The sequence below is a fragment of the Ailuropoda melanoleuca genome, chromosome 17 (genome assembly GCF_002007445.2).
Source record: "Ailuropoda melanoleuca isolate Jingjing chromosome 17, ASM200744v2, whole genome shotgun sequence".
Lineage (NCBI taxonomy): Eukaryota > Metazoa > Chordata > Mammalia > Carnivora > Ursidae > Ailuropoda > Ailuropoda melanoleuca.
In genome coordinates, this window is record NC_048234.1 from 1,689,811 (window position 1) to 1,706,676 (window position 16,866).

The 16,866-nt window shown below is 59.1% G+C and overlaps 1 protein-coding gene across 1 annotated transcript in view; it reads right to left on the reverse strand.

The window, feature by feature from the left end:
* MINK1 (misshapen like kinase 1) overlaps positions 1-16,866 on the reverse strand; it is a 38,176-nt gene that overhangs the window by 8,567 nt on the left and 12,743 nt on the right. The window contains 5 exon segments of the mRNA XM_034647266.1: positions 263-353; positions 687-797; positions 2,539-2,664; positions 2,748-2,804; positions 4,600-4,665. Coding sequence (XP_034503157.1) covers positions 263-353; positions 687-797; positions 2,539-2,664; positions 2,748-2,804; positions 4,600-4,665 — 451 coding nt within the window.

Below are 16,866 nucleotides of genomic sequence, written 5' to 3' on the forward strand. Positions count from 1 at the left end.
GGGGGGGGGGGGGGGGGGGAGGGAAGCAATGTGAAAGGGCCAAGGGACAGGAAGGAGGGGCCAAAATATCCCATCTCCCCAGGAGGACCTGCCCAGCACCTGGGACAGAGGAAGCAGGGGGGCAACTTCTGGAGTGATTTCTAGCAGGAAGCAGGGTCTTGCCCGGGAGGGGATGGGGAAGGGCAGGAGCAAGACTCCCAGCCTCTCTCATTCTGTCCTGGAGGTCAGGGGGCCCCATCTGCTGTGGAAGGAACTGGCTTACCTAGCTTGACCTCGGCATTCTCCGTCAGCAGCACATTCTGCCCCTTGATGTCTCGATGGATCACTTTGTGGGCGTGGAGATGGGCCAGACCCTGAGGCAGGATGGCGGGGGAGATCAGCCCTGGTGTTGGAGGTGTGCACGAGAGCGAAGGGAGGGGGGAGATGGGGCTGGGCTGCAGGGGCGGCCCCCTCCCCACCCAGGAGCCCAAGTGCCTGTGGAGTGTCCGTGGGGCGTGTCCTCAGAGGAGCAAACCCTGGAGAAGGCCCAGCAGCTGCAGGGGGCAGGTGTGGTGCCCGAGGGCCCTGTCGCCTGCCCCCTGCCTCCCAGCTGCCAGAGTTCTCCAGCGCTGGCCTCCTCCCACCCCTGACCCTCCGGGCCTCCCTGGGGCAGGGAGGGTTGTGTCCAGGGCGAGGCGGGCGCTCACCCGGAGAATCTCCCTGCAGATGTAGGCGATGCAGTCCTCCTTGAGGGCGTTCCCTTTCGTGTTCTTCACCAGGTCTGTCACGGAACCAGCACCACAGAACTCCATCACCAGCTACGGCCCCAGGGAGGTGCGGGGAGTTGGGGGGGAAGCAGCTGTCAGGCAGGGCCTCCTTCCCCGCCAGCCCCCTGGAGGAGGGCCAGAGGCCTTGGGGCCACAACTGGGGTGAGCTGTGGAGCGGGGGGGGGGGGGGGGGGGGGGGGGGGGGGAGCTGAGGAGAGGAGAAGGCTGTGCAGTCGGGAAGACAGGGCAGGTGGGGCTGAGGGAGACCGTCTGGGTCCCAAGGTAGAGCCCAAGGAACCCTGGAGACTGCAGACAGAATGAGGTGTGTGCGCATGGTTTCCCGGGCGAGGGGCCTGAGGCTTTCGTCGGCGCCCTGTGGGGACCCACCGCCCGAAGCCACAACTGCAGTCCCGGAGTGCGGGCTGGCAAACTTTGGCCGGTGAGCTAAGCCTGGTTTTTACATTTATACATGGTTTAAAAAATCAAACTAAGAATCCTATAAAATTCAAGTTTCAGTGTCCTAAATAGAGGCTTCTGGGGGCCCAGTGACATTCTGGTCCCCGTTCATGTGCGCATGCCTGTGGCTGTTTCGGGGCTCAGCGGGTGCGGTGAGGAGCCGTCACAGGCTGTACGGTCCACAGAGCCCCAAATACCTGCTGCCCAACCTTCACGGCAAAAGAAAAGCTGGGCAACCCCTGACCGAGGCAAGACAGGCTAAGAATGATTCTCCAGGCCAGCCTGAGACAGCGCAGCACGCCGTCAGCCAGAGAGCTGCAGGAGGGATCCTGGGAAGACCCCGGCTCGAACCGCGGAGGCCAGGCCACGTCAGTGCCCCGGGCACTGGAGCCAGTCCTCGTGTTTCACTGTATTTTCTAAAAGCCACATCGGATGCGGAAAGGCCAGAGGGAATGTGTGCACTCGCACGTGCAATAAAGGGAATTTGTATGCCGCACATCTGCGCCCCCCGCCAACAAGCCCAGGGGAAGGACAGGGGTCCCGCGTGTCCAGCAGGGGGCGCCCCGGCTACCGCCTAGCCTCTGGTCTCCCTGGATCCCCCTTCACCAGCCGGCAGGTAACCCGGGGCAGCATTGCTGCGCTTGCTCAGGGCATAGTCTGTGTGTGCGAGCGCCTTGGAAACGAAACGGGACCGTGACTCACGCCCATCTGCGCAGAGTACACAGAAGGTGCTCAATAAGTACTTGTCTGGCAACTGGTGGGAGGGGAGACCCAGCATGAGCCCAGGCCCGCGCCACGCTCCCTGGCACTCCCCCAGGGGCTGGGCTGTGGAGCAGAAAGGGTGAGGCTGGGGAATGGGCCCAGGCCCGGGAGGGCAATGACTCTCAGGAATGTTCTGGGCCCAGAGGGATTTGGGGGAGGCCCAAAGAAGCCACAGTGAGCTCTGGTTAGAGGAATCATCCAGAAGGGCTTGCGCTCTGCCAGGAGGGTCTGAGCCCTGCCTCCGCATGTGGTACTTGAGGCCGTGGACCCCCCCCCCCCCCACCGAGCTGTGCGGGAAGGCAGGACTGACGGACTCACCTGCCCCAGCATTTGCTTGGTGACAACACTCCCTGCTTAGTAAGTGTGGGCCACACACAGTGTAAGCCCCAGCTCACGGCACGGGCAAACCCCAGGACCCCGGGGCCCCCCAAACACTCAGAGGACAAGAGCCCACAGTGTGTGAGTCGGGAGGCTGTGTAGACTGCAGGAGGGCTGGGGGCCGACGCCGGCTTGCGGGTGAGCCTGCAGCCAGGGAGGGCAGGGAGGGCAGGGAGGGCAGGGAGGGCCGCCTCACCCAGAGCTGGTCGTCATTCCCGGGCGGGCTCTTCTTTACGAAGGCCCCGTAGTAGGTGGCAATGTTGCGGTGGTGAGAGTATTTCTTCAGCATGTTGATCTCCTGTTTGATCTCCTCCTCCTCGTCCTAGGAGAATGGGAGGGCTGAGCCCGGGAGCCCCCAGCCCTCCTCAGTGGCCCAGCCCACCCTCTGCCCCCACTGCTGCCTACCTCCGTGACGTCCATGACCTTGATAGCAGCCAGCTGCCCGGTCTTGACGTGCCGACCCTGGGGGACAGAGAGCCGGGCGTGTGGGTCTGAGGCTGCGTCCAGGGACGGCATGAGTCCGGGACAGGCCGTGCCTTCTGTTTTCTGTCTTAGAAAGTGTCCCCATGGTGACTGGACACTTCATTTATGGGTTAGTCACAGGGGCAGGCAGAGGCCTCCAAGAATGACCATGGAGCCTGGACTCCAAGTGCTCAGCTGGATCAAGAGGAAGGGTCTCTTCTCCTAAAACAGCTGAGGGAGGCGAGTAAGGTTCACCTTGGTCCGGACTTCCCACAGTTTGAAAGCTAGATCAGGGAGTGAAAGAGATGCTCTCCCCCTTGGAGGGAGCTGGGGGGCTGGGGGAGGGGCTCTGCCTCTCTGGCACCTTCTATGTCAGACACACTGGCTCATGCTCCCCCCTGCCCCCCCTCCAAGAAGCCTTCCCCACAATCATCCCCGTCCAAGCCTTATTATTATTGGCAGGAAAGAATACAGAGCTGGGATTTTAGGGAACTCAGGGAAACCCAGAAGGCTGAACGGCCTGTCGATGCCCCATCACCAACGCTAATGGAAAGTGAATTCTGGAGTATGTCCCTGCCATTCTCCCTCCTCCCCCCTCATCCCTCGGACATTCCTCCGGGAGCCATCCCAGCCTTGGACAGGGAAGTCCAGGCTTCCTGGAGAAGAGCGGGGGGGGGGCAGTCCCTGGGTCATTTTTGTCCTCAGCAGTGATTCAAGGCCCCAAGCCCAGAGAAGCAGAACACAGAGCTGCTATCTCCATGGCAACAACCAGGCTGGTGATAGGGGAATGGGGGAGGGGGCGCACCTTTCCCCCAAAGCTTACAGGGTGGTCCCTGCGACCCAGGAAACAGCCCCTGAGATGCAGAGACTGGTGGAAAGGCCTAGCACCGTGTCGGGAGATGCAGAAGGCATGCATGTGCCCTGGGGTCTCCAGCTCTGGGGATAGCATCCACCTGGAACATCTAACGTGCCCCTCCCCCTCCTGGTGGGACCCGTGGTCAGGCCTGCAAAGCGACAGGCAACAGACAAGGGCGGCCCCCGGAGCAGAACGCCAGAGCTCTGGCGCCAGCCCTGCTGCAGGCCAGCTGTGGGAGCCCGAGAAAACAACTTCCCCTCTGCAACAGGTCCTGGGGCTCCACCGACACCAAGGCTGGGCCTCCCTGTGGTCTCGGAAGAAGCCAAGGCTTCACCTGTGGCCTGAGCTCTGCTCTGAATTCCCAAGTGAGCCCCGAAAGACACGCACACACATACACACGTGCACACAGATACGCACACACAGATACACACGTGCAGCACACGTGCACGCAGATCCACACGTGCACACACACGCACACAGACACACGTGCATACAGATATACAGGTGCACGCAGATCCACACGTGCACACACACACAGACACACGTGCATACAGATATACAGGTGCACGCGGATACACATGTGCACAGACACACATGTGCACGCCCACAGACACATGCACACACATGCACAGATACACACGCACACAGAGATCCACACGTGCACACACATGCACACATGTACGCGTGCACACACACATCCACTCCTACCACTGCCCATACCCCACCCGGCTCCAGACCTGCTCCTGCTGCACCCAGGACTCGTGGAGACTCCATGCACAGGCCAGCAAAAACACCCCACGTCCTGGGCTTCCTTCCCCCATTACTTCCACCCTCTTTGCCTCTCCCAGGCCCTTGCTCCGCTCCCCCAGCCTCCCCCAAGTCCTCAGACCCAGGGCCGACCCCACCAGCCCTCCTGAGGGCCCCATGGAGGAGCCTCACCTTGTACACCTGTCCATACGTTCCATTGCCGACCACTTCCACCAGCTCAAAGATTCCAGCAGGGTCCTGGGGGGAGGGAGGAAGAACAAGGGGGGAGAGGTATCCAGTCAGATAAGTGAGCACGGGGATATTACGAGGGGGCTTCGGGGGAACCCAGACCCAGCTGTGGTTCTCGTGGATTGGTTCAGAGTTCGTGTTCGTTTTTTTTTTTTTTTTAAGATTTTATTTATTTTGACAGAGAGAGAACCAGCGAGAGAGGGAACACAAGCAGGGGGAGTGAGAGAGGAAGAAGCAGGCTCCTAGCAAAGGAGCCCGATGTGGGGCTCGGTCACAGAAGGCTGGGATCACGCCCTGAGCCGAAGGCAGACGCTTAACGACTGCCACCCAGGCGCCTCCAGAGTTCGTGTTCTACAGGAAAAGTCAGCGGAAGGGGAGAGATGACGGCAGTGGGAGCCGAGCTGGCCTTCTGGGCACGCCCGGGATCGCACAGGCAGCAACAGACTCTGAGAGTCTGCGGCGGCCTCTGCTGGGGTCACCAGTAAACGAGGCAAGGCCTGTGAAGAGCCTGAGACGGTGCCCGGCACAGAGTGTGTGTGCGGTAAGAGGTAACCAGCGTTGTTAGGACTTTTTAAAAGCAGGGAGAAGGAAAGCTAGCAGGAGGCCGGAAATCCAGAAGCCCCCTCCTCCTGCTTCTTTGGAGACCTCCTGGGCAGGAGAGCAGGTGACACGGGGTGGGGGTGGGGGCTGGGAGGGGAGGGTGGATGGAGCGCTGCCGGTTCCTGCGTTCTGGAGCCAGGCGGTGCCAGGAGGAGAGGCTCCAAGGGCTCAGACAAAGCCTCCAAAGAGGCTCATTGCCTACTGGACCGAGAGCAAGTGGCCGGCACAGCTGCGGGGAGGCCACCCGCACCCTCCGGCCGGGCCTTCTTTCGGAGACAGAGAGGCCGGGAGGCGCAGCCCGCCCCTCAGCCACCTGCAGGCCTTGCAGGCGGGGCAACACCACCAAGAACACACTGTCCAGGCAGCACCTGGGCCTTTGGGCTGATCATCTGAAAAGTATATAACCTGAAACTCCTTCCTCCCAATTTTGAAACCCAGGCTGGGATTTCTGGGAAACAAAAGAACCCTTCACCGCTCCTCCACGGCCACGGCCACGCAGAGGAGCCTAGCGTGGACGGGCCGGACGGCGGGGAGAACCCAGCACGAGGCTTCTGGAGGGCGTCCTCACTGGACGCCGGCTGTGCCCACTTTCCCGGCAAGGGGACTTGAAGGCCTGGCCGCGCAGCCCCGTGTGTCCCCTCTCAGAGCATGCACCATCGTGCACCGTGTCTTTACTCGCCTGGAAACTCCCGGAAGAAAGGGCCGGAACCCTCTTCGCTCAGTGGCGTGTCCAGCACCCAGCCCGGGGCCTGGGACGCAGCAGCCCGAGAACAGCCCTCGCCTGCTCCAGGGAAGCTCGGGGGAAGTGTCGAGAGGCTCCCTCTGAGTGCTGCCCAGGGGCCTGTGCTGACCCGGCCAAGAGTTCTGTGATTCTGCGTGCAAGTATTAGGCTCCAGCCGAAGTTCCCCAACACAAAAACAGGCCAGGACAAAACCACCTTGAGCAGGTCTAACAAAACAGTGGGAGAGTGTCACAGCAGGGGGACCGATGAGAGCCGCCAGGAGCCTGGACCCTGCTCTCTTATCTGCCTGCAGTCCCCCAGCCCCCCAGAAAGGCTCAGCCTCTCGGGGCCTCTGAACTCGGACTGTTGGGCAGTCCTTTCTTACATCTGCTCCACTCTTTCCGAGGCAGACAGAGACGGGACAGGGACACTGGTCGTGAATTTCAGGAGGCTCCTTGTCTAACAGGGGAGGATGGGCCTGGGAGTCCTAACCATGTTCCCGCCGGCACCTCAACTCAGCATGGACGGTTTAACTCTGTGATCTCAGACCCGAACCCGCCTCCTCCTCAGATGTGTGGGAAGAAAAGTCCTTAAGGTCAGACACAATCTCCAGGTTCAGCTTTGCAGCCCGAAGCCGGTTTCCTGACCCGCAAACCAGGATGGCCACACCTCCCCAGAAGAGCTTTCCAGAGAAGGAAGCTGAGACCACGCCTGTGACGGGTGTCACGGTGCCCAGTCCCTGCTCAGAACGCCGAGGCTGTGCCCTCCGCCAACAGCAGGGTCATTTCCACACCCGTCGCCCATCCCTTCTTTCCTCCAAACGTCCCTGTTGGCCTCCCTCTCAGTTCCAGGGTGCCCCCGCCCCCGGGCTCGTGCCTCACCGCGCCTCCGTCCTCGGCCCAAGTCCACCCTCCCGACCTTCCTCTTGTGCCCAGGGCCAGCCCGGCCCCCGCGGCTCACAGAGGAGTCCCAACACCTCAGTCTGGTATTCAAAGTTGCCCCATTGTTAACCAACCAATAAATATTTTCTGAGTGAGTGTCTATACCCACCCTGGGCCCGCCTACGCCCTAATCAGGGGACATCTGTAAGGCAACTTTCTCCTCTTTCATTTACCTGTTAAACATTTATTGAGCACCAACTAGGTGACAAGTCCTCAGTTAGGTGCAAACAGAGCTCGACAACACGTGCGCACATGGAAGGAAGGTCCAGGACAGACCTCGTGATTGACAGCCCAAGTACCCTGACGCGGACAGGCGGCAGTACAAGATTTTATGCCGAAAAAGCGAGCGAAGGCCTTCGAGCCACCGAGAAGCTGCCAGGCAGAGTGGAGGCCCCTGGAGAGTGCCCTTCTAGGGGGTCCTGGGCACCAGCTGTGTCCTGAGCGAACATTTAAGTATTTGGGGCCTTGTCCTGCTCACACAGAGGTTGGACTGGGTGGAAGGTCCGTTTCGTGGTTTCGGGGACAGACTGAAGCAGGCCGGCACGTCAGGTGAGCTCCTGGAGGAGATAGGGGGACGGAGCTGGGCTTGGCAGGCTGGGTCTGCAGTCAGCTGGGCCCAGGAAAGTGAGAGCGAGGGGGACCAGGCTGGGCCGGCAACAGCAGTTTGGTCTGGACATTGAGTTTGCAATGTTAGGGACGTCAGGTGGTTAGAAACGAGGGTCTGGAGACAAAGACTGAGAGTGGACACAGGAGACATGTCCAGGGAAGGAAGAACACAGAGCCGGCCTCTCAGAAACAGCCCTGTGCTCCATGCTGGACGGCAGGACAGACGGGTACAGAGGAAAGCAGCACTGGCCCCAGCCTCAGGGGAGCACGGGAACCTCTGCGGGGACTGCGGCCGGCGGCGGGTGCAGAAGGCAGGTGGCGGCAGGGCTGGAGGGGCCGCAGGCCAGGAGGAAGTGGCGCCCACGGGCACAGCACCATCTGGGGAAGCTGGACTGAGCGGAAGGGGAATCAGATGATGGGGCAGCAGGGTCAGGCAGAGGATTTCCAAAACAGGAAGGTCTCCCCTGCCTGTGGAAGGGAAGATGACAAAAAGACAGATCGAGGAAGCCTGCCGAACAGATTTTTTAGCCTGTACGTAACCTGCGTCCCCCGCGGGGTTACATTAGCGATTCGGTGCGTCTGGTTTCTCCCTTACACACCCGAGGGTTCAGAGGGCCCCGTTCCAATGCACGGATTTATGCACAGATCTGGCTTCGCGTGTGCCCTTCGGACGTGTGCCTGTCCGCGAGCCCGGGGGCTCTCTCCGTGGAGGGCCTACGGGTGCCTCTGCAGGGGTGCTCTGTGCGTGGGAGGCCCCAGGCAGCCTGGCTTGCCCCCCCGCACGCGGGCCTGGCTCCGGGACAATGTGCTAGAAGCTTCCGCCAGCCCTTCCTCTGGCTGCTCAAACTGTTGTCAGCCATCAGGTTCCTGTCCAGCCAGACACTGGGAGGCAGGAATGGACAGGGATAAGGCTGCGGATAACGAAAGAGAGGAGGGAGAGAGGACGGGAGGGACTGAGAAGAGACACTGGTCTGTTGAGGCAGGAGGAAGATGAGGGAGCCCCAGGAACGGCTGGCAACCTTGACCTTAATGACCACATCGGGCGGAAGACCACCTGCTCCGTGGGAGCAGGGCCCTGAGTGAGGTGGAAAAGCTGGGGAAGACAGGCCTTCAGGATACACGAGGGTCACGCGGGAAGACACCCCTGGGACCTGGCTCCCGGGATTCCGATGCAGCACGCAGGTGTGGGGCAAGGGGCCGAATCTGTCTATGGAACACCCCCCCATCGCCTTCCCCGGGTGACTCTACTGTGGGTCGGTCCGTGGCCCCATTTGGGGAAACCCTGCATGTCAGGGGTACTGACAATAACAATAGAAAGACAAATAGTCCAATTAAAGGATCTGAACAGACATTTCTCCGAGGGCCTAGAGTGGCCAGTAAGCACACGAAGATACAGACATCGTTAGTCATGAGGGAAATTTGAACCCAAACCACACAAGATCCCATGTCACCGCCACTAAGACGGCTACCATCACAGGGACGGACAATGACAAGCACTGGGAGGAGGTGGGGAACCTGGAGCCCTGGCGCACCGCGGGTGGAATGTAAAATGGCTCAGCGACTTTGGGAAACAGTGTGGCAGTTCCTCAAACTGTAGGACCGAGAGTTACCACGAGACGCAGCAAGCAGATGCCCAGGAGAACTGAAAACACACGCAGCGCTCACAGCAGCATTAGTCACCCCAGCCCAGGAGCAGCGATAACCCCAATGTCCGTCAACTGGTGGATGGAGCAGTGTGATCCATCCACATGACAGGATATTATTTGGCAATGAAAGGGAATGAAACACGGACGCAAGCCAGAACACGGATGAACCTGGAAAACACGCTAAATGAAGAAACCCATCAAAAGGCCACATCCTGGAGGCACCCGGCGGGCGGGGGGAGGGGCTCCGTCAGTGAAGCGCCTGCCTTCGGCTCAGGTAATGATCCCAGGGTCCCAGGATCGAGTCCTGCATCGGGCTCCCTGCTTCTCCCTCTCCCTCTGCTCCTCCCCACTGCTCATTCTGTCTCTCAAATAAATAAAAATCTTAAAAAAAAAAAAGACCACATTTTGTGTGGCTCCACAGCAGACAAATGCACAGTCGGAAAACAGCAGCGGCTTCCAGGGGCTGGTGAAGGGGGGATGGTAGCGACTGCTAGTGGGTACTGGGTTTTATCTGGGGCTGACGAAAATGTCCTGACCTTGGATAGCGGCGACAGCCACTCTGCTGAACTGTGTGCTATGTGAACTATACATCAATAAAACTGTTATTAAAAATACTCCAGGGGCGCCGGGATGGCTCTGCCAGAGAGCACACGACCCTTGATCCGGGGTGGTTCGAGCCCCACATCAGGTACAGAGACTCCTTAATAAAAAAACAAGAAAATTAAAAAAGAAAAATAATCCTAAGAGTAGCTCTCCCAGCACTCAATCAAGTATTTTGATTAGTGACAGTCTCCACACTGAGAAAACGACCCTACGAACGTGGAAGGAGGCCCACAGAGCGCTTTTGGTCGATTAACACAAATGATAAGGTCCCGAGCCAAACACAAAATGATAAACCACAACTGCTTTCAGGATTAAGAGTTGGGGAATTCGGGCGCCTGGGTGGCACAGCGGTTAAGCGTCTGCCTTCGGCTCAGGGCGTGATCCTGGCGTTGTGGGATCGAGCCCCACATCAGGCTCTTCCTCTATGAGCCTGCTTCTTCCTCTCCCACTCCCCCTGCTTGTGTTCCCTCTCTCACTGGCTGTCTCTATCTCTGTCGAATAAATAAATTAAAAAATCTTAAAAAAAAAAAAAATTAAAAAAAAAAGAGTTGGGGAATTCGGTTTGTATTTCGGCTCTGCTGCTAACAGGCTGTGTGTTTGGCGGCAAGTCACTTAACCTCTCTGGGTTCCCTTTCAGCAAGATGCGAAGACTTTCCAGCTCTCACTCTAGGACAGTAAATGCTCCTGTGCACACTCCAGAAGCTGCCGGCCTCCGGGCTGTGTCCTCACGTCCTGGCTGGGCGTCAGGAAGACAGAAGTGAATACTAAAGCCTCCCTTTGTGGTAAGGATGCTGGGCCTGTCGGCTGCTTCTGCTATTGGGGAGACCTGCGGTCCACAGCAGGTTAGTAGTTCAGTTTTTGGGGAGTCAAGAATGACACGCAGATTTCTGTGCAGGGCACGGGTGCCCCCAACACTGTGGCAGTCAAGGGTCAACCGTACTTTTGCTGCATAGGGAGTGCGTAGGGCGATGGTCTGGGCTGCTCTCTGCCACTCCCGAGACCTTCCGGACCGAAGCGTTTACATACAACTTTAGAAAGTGTCCAGGGGACAGAAAAGACGTGGACGGCGTCGTATAAATCCCGGAATCCCATACTGATGAGTGGGGCTGGGAGACAAGAGCCAGACCCCCTCAGGGAGGTCCGCCACCGGCAGAGCCGGGTTATGGGGCGCTGTGCCCCCCCGTTGCATGGCATCCTGTACGGTTCATAATCTCACGTGTTCACATATGAAGAGGCAGCCACGGCGCCGGGGCCGTCTGTCCCACACCCGGAGAGTGCCGCCGCGCACACACTCGGGACGCAGCTCACGCGGGACAGCGGCCCCTCGGCCTATTTCCTCTCGGCACCACACGTGTCTCTGAGTGCACAGGAGCAACTCAGGTGCCCCTTAAATCCCCCTTTAAAGATTTCACGGAGTCAGTGACCCCAGCTACGGCCCCAGGACCGCTCCAGCATCAGGCGCAGGCTGGGGGCCCAGCCCCGGGGGTCCTTCCCAAAGTGCCGACTCACCCCTTGGTCACGCCTCCACTGACCAAGAGACAGTTGTGTGCGCAGTGGCCTTGGCTCTTTCTCCCCTGCTCTGCGGGCCCTCAAGGGGTTCCCAGCACCCCCACAGCTCCTATCTGGAGGAAGGACAAGGAGGGAATGGCGAACAGAACTCTGACAACCAGCAAAGCAGCCAGTCTGGGGCTGGTGGTCCAGCACCAGCTGACATCTTCCTTTCTCTTCCCCGAAGCCCAGAGCCGTTTAACACGGTAGTGGGACAGGCTGAGATGAGGTTCGATATGAAGGCTGTGGCCACGTCCCAAGAGAAAACGCACCATTTGGTTCACGGTCAGGTTCAGAGGCTGCGATGTGGTGGCAGTGGGGGCGGTGGGGATACGAACTGCAGCTCGGGCTTGCGGGAGCAGAGGGCCAAGGCCGTAGGGCAAGGATGGACAGACTAGCGTGCAGGGACCTAGAAAGGGACAGGAAGGCTCCAGGTCCCCTGCAGTCTGGGGGGAAAGGGGTAGGTGACAAAATGGGCAAAGAGGGGCAAGCACCTTAGGGCAGGGGTGACATTTTCGGGAAGTGGCCCAGACCTGGCAGGGTTGAACCCTGGTTTCCGGTCCTGTTCACTGACAACAGGCCTCCTCCAGCGTCCTTCAGACTTCCTGTGTCCAAAGCGGGGAGGCACTCCCGCCGCATCTGCCCTGCCTGCAGATGGAACCCCTGGGCGGTAAAGGGTTTTGTGAAGTCCTTTAACGGTGCAAGCTGTTATTACCAACGTTAGCCACAGCTTTCCTGAGTGCCTGTCACACAGGGCCTCCTTAAACCCTGGCTCTGCCTTCTAGGAGCTTCTAAGTCAGACTCCACGGAGAGGAGAGAATGAACGCGCCCACAAGTCACATGTGCTATGACGTGAGGCCTAAGGCCAAGGCAGGACAGGGAGGTACGATGGGAAATGGACCCCCGACTTTTCTGCTGACCCGTGGGTCTTTTTTTTTTTTTTAAGATTTTATTTTTTAAAAGTAAGCCCTATGCCCAACTGGGGCTCAAAGTCACAAGCCCAGATCAAGGGTCGCGTGCTCCTCCCACAGAACCAGCCAGGCACACCCTCCCCCCACCGCACCGTGGGTCTTAGAGTTAACAGAATTTCAGAGCAGAAAGGGTCTGTCCACTGAGAATTCCCAAGAGATTCTAGGAGGCTCCAGAGTGGCAGAAAGGAGACCCGTAAGGCCTGGGGAGAGAGACTGGGGAGGGCTGGTCTGTCCTGCGCTGCAGGCCCCACAGTGATTATTCACAGGGATGCGCCCTGGTAGGTCCTGAGGCTGGAAGCAGGGCCCGGACCTGCCATCCTGCCCTGGACAGGAGGAGGGGCGGCAGGGGTGGGGGACAGGAGGAGGAGGGCTCCGCAGAATAGTGGCAGACGGATGGATGGGGAAAGGGCTCTGGGGAAAGAGGGGGGAGCCGTGGTGGGAACGGAGCGTGGGGGGGAAGAAGCGGAGCAGGCTCTGGGAGCTGAGGGGACGGAAGGAACCTGGAAAGGTTTATGCGCTAGGGGGAGGGACAGTTTTTGAGTCTCTCCTCCAGAAAGACACGCACACGTGACTGGGACTCGCACGCACAGAGAGGCAGAAACAGGTCCAAACATGCTACACACATGAACACAAATACCACTCTAATGGGAAAGCAGTCAGAGCAGCGAGGAGGCTCCCGCCGGCCTCAGGCAGGGCCCGCGGGGCTGGAGGGTCAGCGGGGCAGGCTGTCCGGGCAGGCCGTTGCTCCCTCCAGACCCGAGGGGAGCGGAGCAGGAGCTGGAGGGCGCTAGACGGAGCCGTGTGGGGGAAGTGCAGGGGAAGTCAGCCGCAGGAGGGTGGGAAGGAGAGGGGGCCAGAGCGCCAGCAGTGGGGCGGGTTCTAAAATGGCCACAGGCAAGGCAGGGGACAGATGGTCCCTTTCTGCGGCTGAGCTGGAGAAGTGGGGAAAGGGAAAAGAAAAAATAAATATCATCACAGTCAGAAATTTAAAAATAAACCCCAAACCCTAAAAGATAAACAGCTTGTGTCTGAGGTTCCACCTGCCTCCAGAGTGTTCTGGGGGAGGGAGGGGGCAGCCCCCAGGACAGCCCCTGCCCTCCACCACCCAGCCACACCCCTGCCCAGCAGAATCCCTTCTGCGGTCTCACGCTTGGGGACACCGCAGTGACACCATGTCATTTGCACCTCAGGCCTGCAGGGAAGACAGGCAGGATTTGTCAGCCCATTTGACAGATAAGAAAACTGAGGCTCCAAGGACTTAAAGGTCTGTTGCAGCGGGGACTCGTGAGCTCATGGCCAATCCAAGGGGGCTTCCTGTGGCCCACGCCATGCTGCCCCCCGCCCCCAGAGCTCTGCCCACCCCTGGAGATTTCATTTGCCATCTGCGGGCCCAAGAGCCTCTTCTTCAGGCTCAGATCTGACCGCCTTCCAGCTGACCTCCCAGGCATGGCTCACCTGGAGCCTCGCCAACCCCACCTCGGGGTCATTAGTTTCTTGTTGGCATGGAGGCGGAGGGGCCCTGCACACCCTTGGACTTCTCTGGGCTCTTCTAGCTTGCCACACCCTTGCTCCCCGCTGCGCTCTGCACCTGCTGTTCACTCCTCCAAGCACAGCGCTCCCCGCCCTGGACCTGCGGGCCGAGCCCATCCTGCAGGATGCTTCCCTGACCGGCCACCCGCTCCCACAGGAGCCTTCTGTGGCACAGTCATGTTCTTGTGATGAACTCTTTGTCTCCTCTGCTAGACTGTTCTTAGGGGTCAGGGCCACATTCAAAACCTGTCTGTTGAAGGAATATAGAAATAAAAGAAAGCTGGTGTTCTCTGGAAAAGCCTTCCTTTCTCCCTAGTGCAGTCAATGGTTTCTAACACTAGTTTTGGGTTCACCTCCATTCTTCCCAAATAATCCATGAATATTCACTTAAAAGCAACGCACTAGGGCAGCTGCTAAAAGCGAATCCTTTTTGTCATGTGAATCGGCATCCCATAATGCATGGTAATTATGTACCTCTAGAAAGCGGACTTTCTTGAAGCAATGAACTCCTATACAGTTGACAAAACCCAAACAAGAACATGATTCTTTTAAGTGGGCGCCACGCCCACCGTGGGGCTTGAACTCACGACCTTGAGATTAAGATTTGCATGCTCACCTGAGCCAGCTAGGCGCCCCCCAAACAAAAACATTAATAAGGATCCAAAGACTGTGGGAAGCCAGCAGGCAAGAAGAGATCCAGGGCAAGCGTCCTGGAGGAGAAAGAAGAAAGAAGCAGGCAGAGGCTAGGCTGGGTGAGAGGCACAGAAGGCCCCACCCCAGAAAACAGCTCCCAGGAGGGTGAGAGGTGCGGGAGGACAGGGACGCCGAAGCCCAGCGGGAGCCCGTGTAGCAGGCAGGGCTAGTGTGTACACGTCCCTGAGACCCGGAAGGCCTGGAACCGGTTCTGAGGCCTCCATGTGACGGGGGCAAACCAGCAAGTCACTTCACCTCTGAAAGCCTCTCCTTGTCTACCCAATCCCATCACAAGAATTCTTGCATGTGAAACGTTTTGAAAACCACTAAGTGCTACAAATTTGCACAGAATCATTATGAAGAGACCGCCTTCCAGAGAGCAAGGGCAAAGGGTGTCAAAAGGCGACTTATTAACACTGGTGTTGTCCCCGGGATTTAGGGTGAAGAGTGGTGAGGAGAGGAGAAACCAGATCAAAAGCAGAACTGAGTGTAGGACAGGTGCAACATGGGGGTGGGGCGCAGATTGAGGGCCCTGGAGGCAGGGCTGAGAGGGGCTGGGAAGAGGGAGGAAGGTTGTCCCTGTGGAAGGAGGGGGAAGAGGAGGAAGGGGGAAGAGGAGGGAGGGAGGAGGAAGGGGGAAGAAGAAGGAGGGGGAGGGGAGGAGATAGCAGGGGGGAAGAGGAAGGAAGGTGGAGGAAGGGAGGAGGAGGAAGGAGGAAGAAGAGGAGGGAGGGGGAACAGGAGGGGGAAGAGGAAGAAGAAGGAAGAGGGGGAGGAGGAAGAGGGGAGGAAGAGGCAGAGGCAGCAGGGGCAGTGGGGGTGGGAGGGGATCGCAAGCCCACTCAGCCTGGCAGAGGCAGCTCACGGAGGAGGACAGAACTAATCAGGGGCTGGATAATAATAAGGCTTCTCACGGCTGGTTTTTGACTGTAGCACAAACAAATCATTATACCTCATTGCCAACCTCCTCCTGGGGGAGTCAGGTGTCCGCAGATCCGAGGGAAGGGACAAGGAGACCTGTGGCCTGTCTCTCCCCTCATTGCTTCTAATTCCGGGGGTGGGGGTGGCACCCGGCTGGCTCAGCGGCAGAGCCACTCTTGAATCTCGGGCTCATGAGTTCGAGCCCCACATTGGGCAGAGCGATAACTTTTAAAACATAATAATAAATAATTTCAGATGGGAGGGCAACCAGGTGCGGTGAGGGGGAGCCCTGGGGAGGGAACAACCATGAGCGACAGGGGGACATAGAAGAAGCCCGCGGGAAGGGCAGGAAGGGCAGAGGGCACAGGAGCTGAGTCAGGCAGCAGGGCAGGTGGAGGGCGAGGCCGGCAGGAAGCGGGAGGACGGTCTGAATCACAGACTGAGAAAGGCAGACCGGGGCTGTTCTTCAAAGGGCGGAGACCAGACCTTCACGGGGCCCACCAAGGGCCAACTCAGAGTGAACGACACAGGCGACACAGCCACAGCCGCAGGGAGGCAGATGACACAGGAGAACTTCCTGACCAGCAGGACGGAGCCAATAGGCTGCCCAACTTTCCCCCGTGTCTCCTCGGGAACCTTCCCTGGCCGCATTCCCGCGGTGCTGGGGCCTAGTGAACCAGTTCACACATTCGGTCCGCGAACACCAAGCGCCTGCTGGAGAACAACCACGGTGACGGTGACGTACAGAGCGGCGCCCTCCTTCACGGAGCTTGTGGGAAGCAGCCCTTCTGGAAGGACTAAGGCGAGGTCCCAGAGGCACAGGGAGCCAGGAAAGGCCTGCTGGGGGTACGGAAGACCCCAGGCTCTGGGGCAGAAAAGCCTTCGATCTCTCGATCTCTCGGGCAATCCTCTCGGCCCGGGATTGCCCGGCAGCCACAGCCCCCAGGCTGGAGTCCAGAACCGAGCCTTTCACTAAGTACTCCGCAGCTTTCTGAACCAAGGTCCTGGGTCTCACATCCTAACAAAGCCAGGCGTCCCCCTCAGGGCGGCCAGGGTGAGGCCCAGTGCTGCCTCTGGGTGGGCCCTGACCTTCCACATGGAGGGCAGGGCGCAGGCCTCCTGACTCAGGGGCAGGACAGACAGGAGTTTCTCGTTCAGACACGGATTGTGAAGCTGGTCTCTCTTCTAGGGAAGCAGGAGGCCTTTCAGGGGATGGTGGAAGGCTCTAGGGCAGGGAAAGGGAAGCCAGCCATGCTCCCACCTGGGGGCTCGGTGACTCACCCACCCACAGCCTAGGCGGGCTTCTCTTTCCCAAACACCACGCCCAGGAGGACAGGCATGCCCACAGACCCCAGGAGACGCCCCTTCTGGGCCTTTCTCTCACAAGCACAATCAGGCCGCTCCCACCTCCAGCGAGCAGTCACCCACAC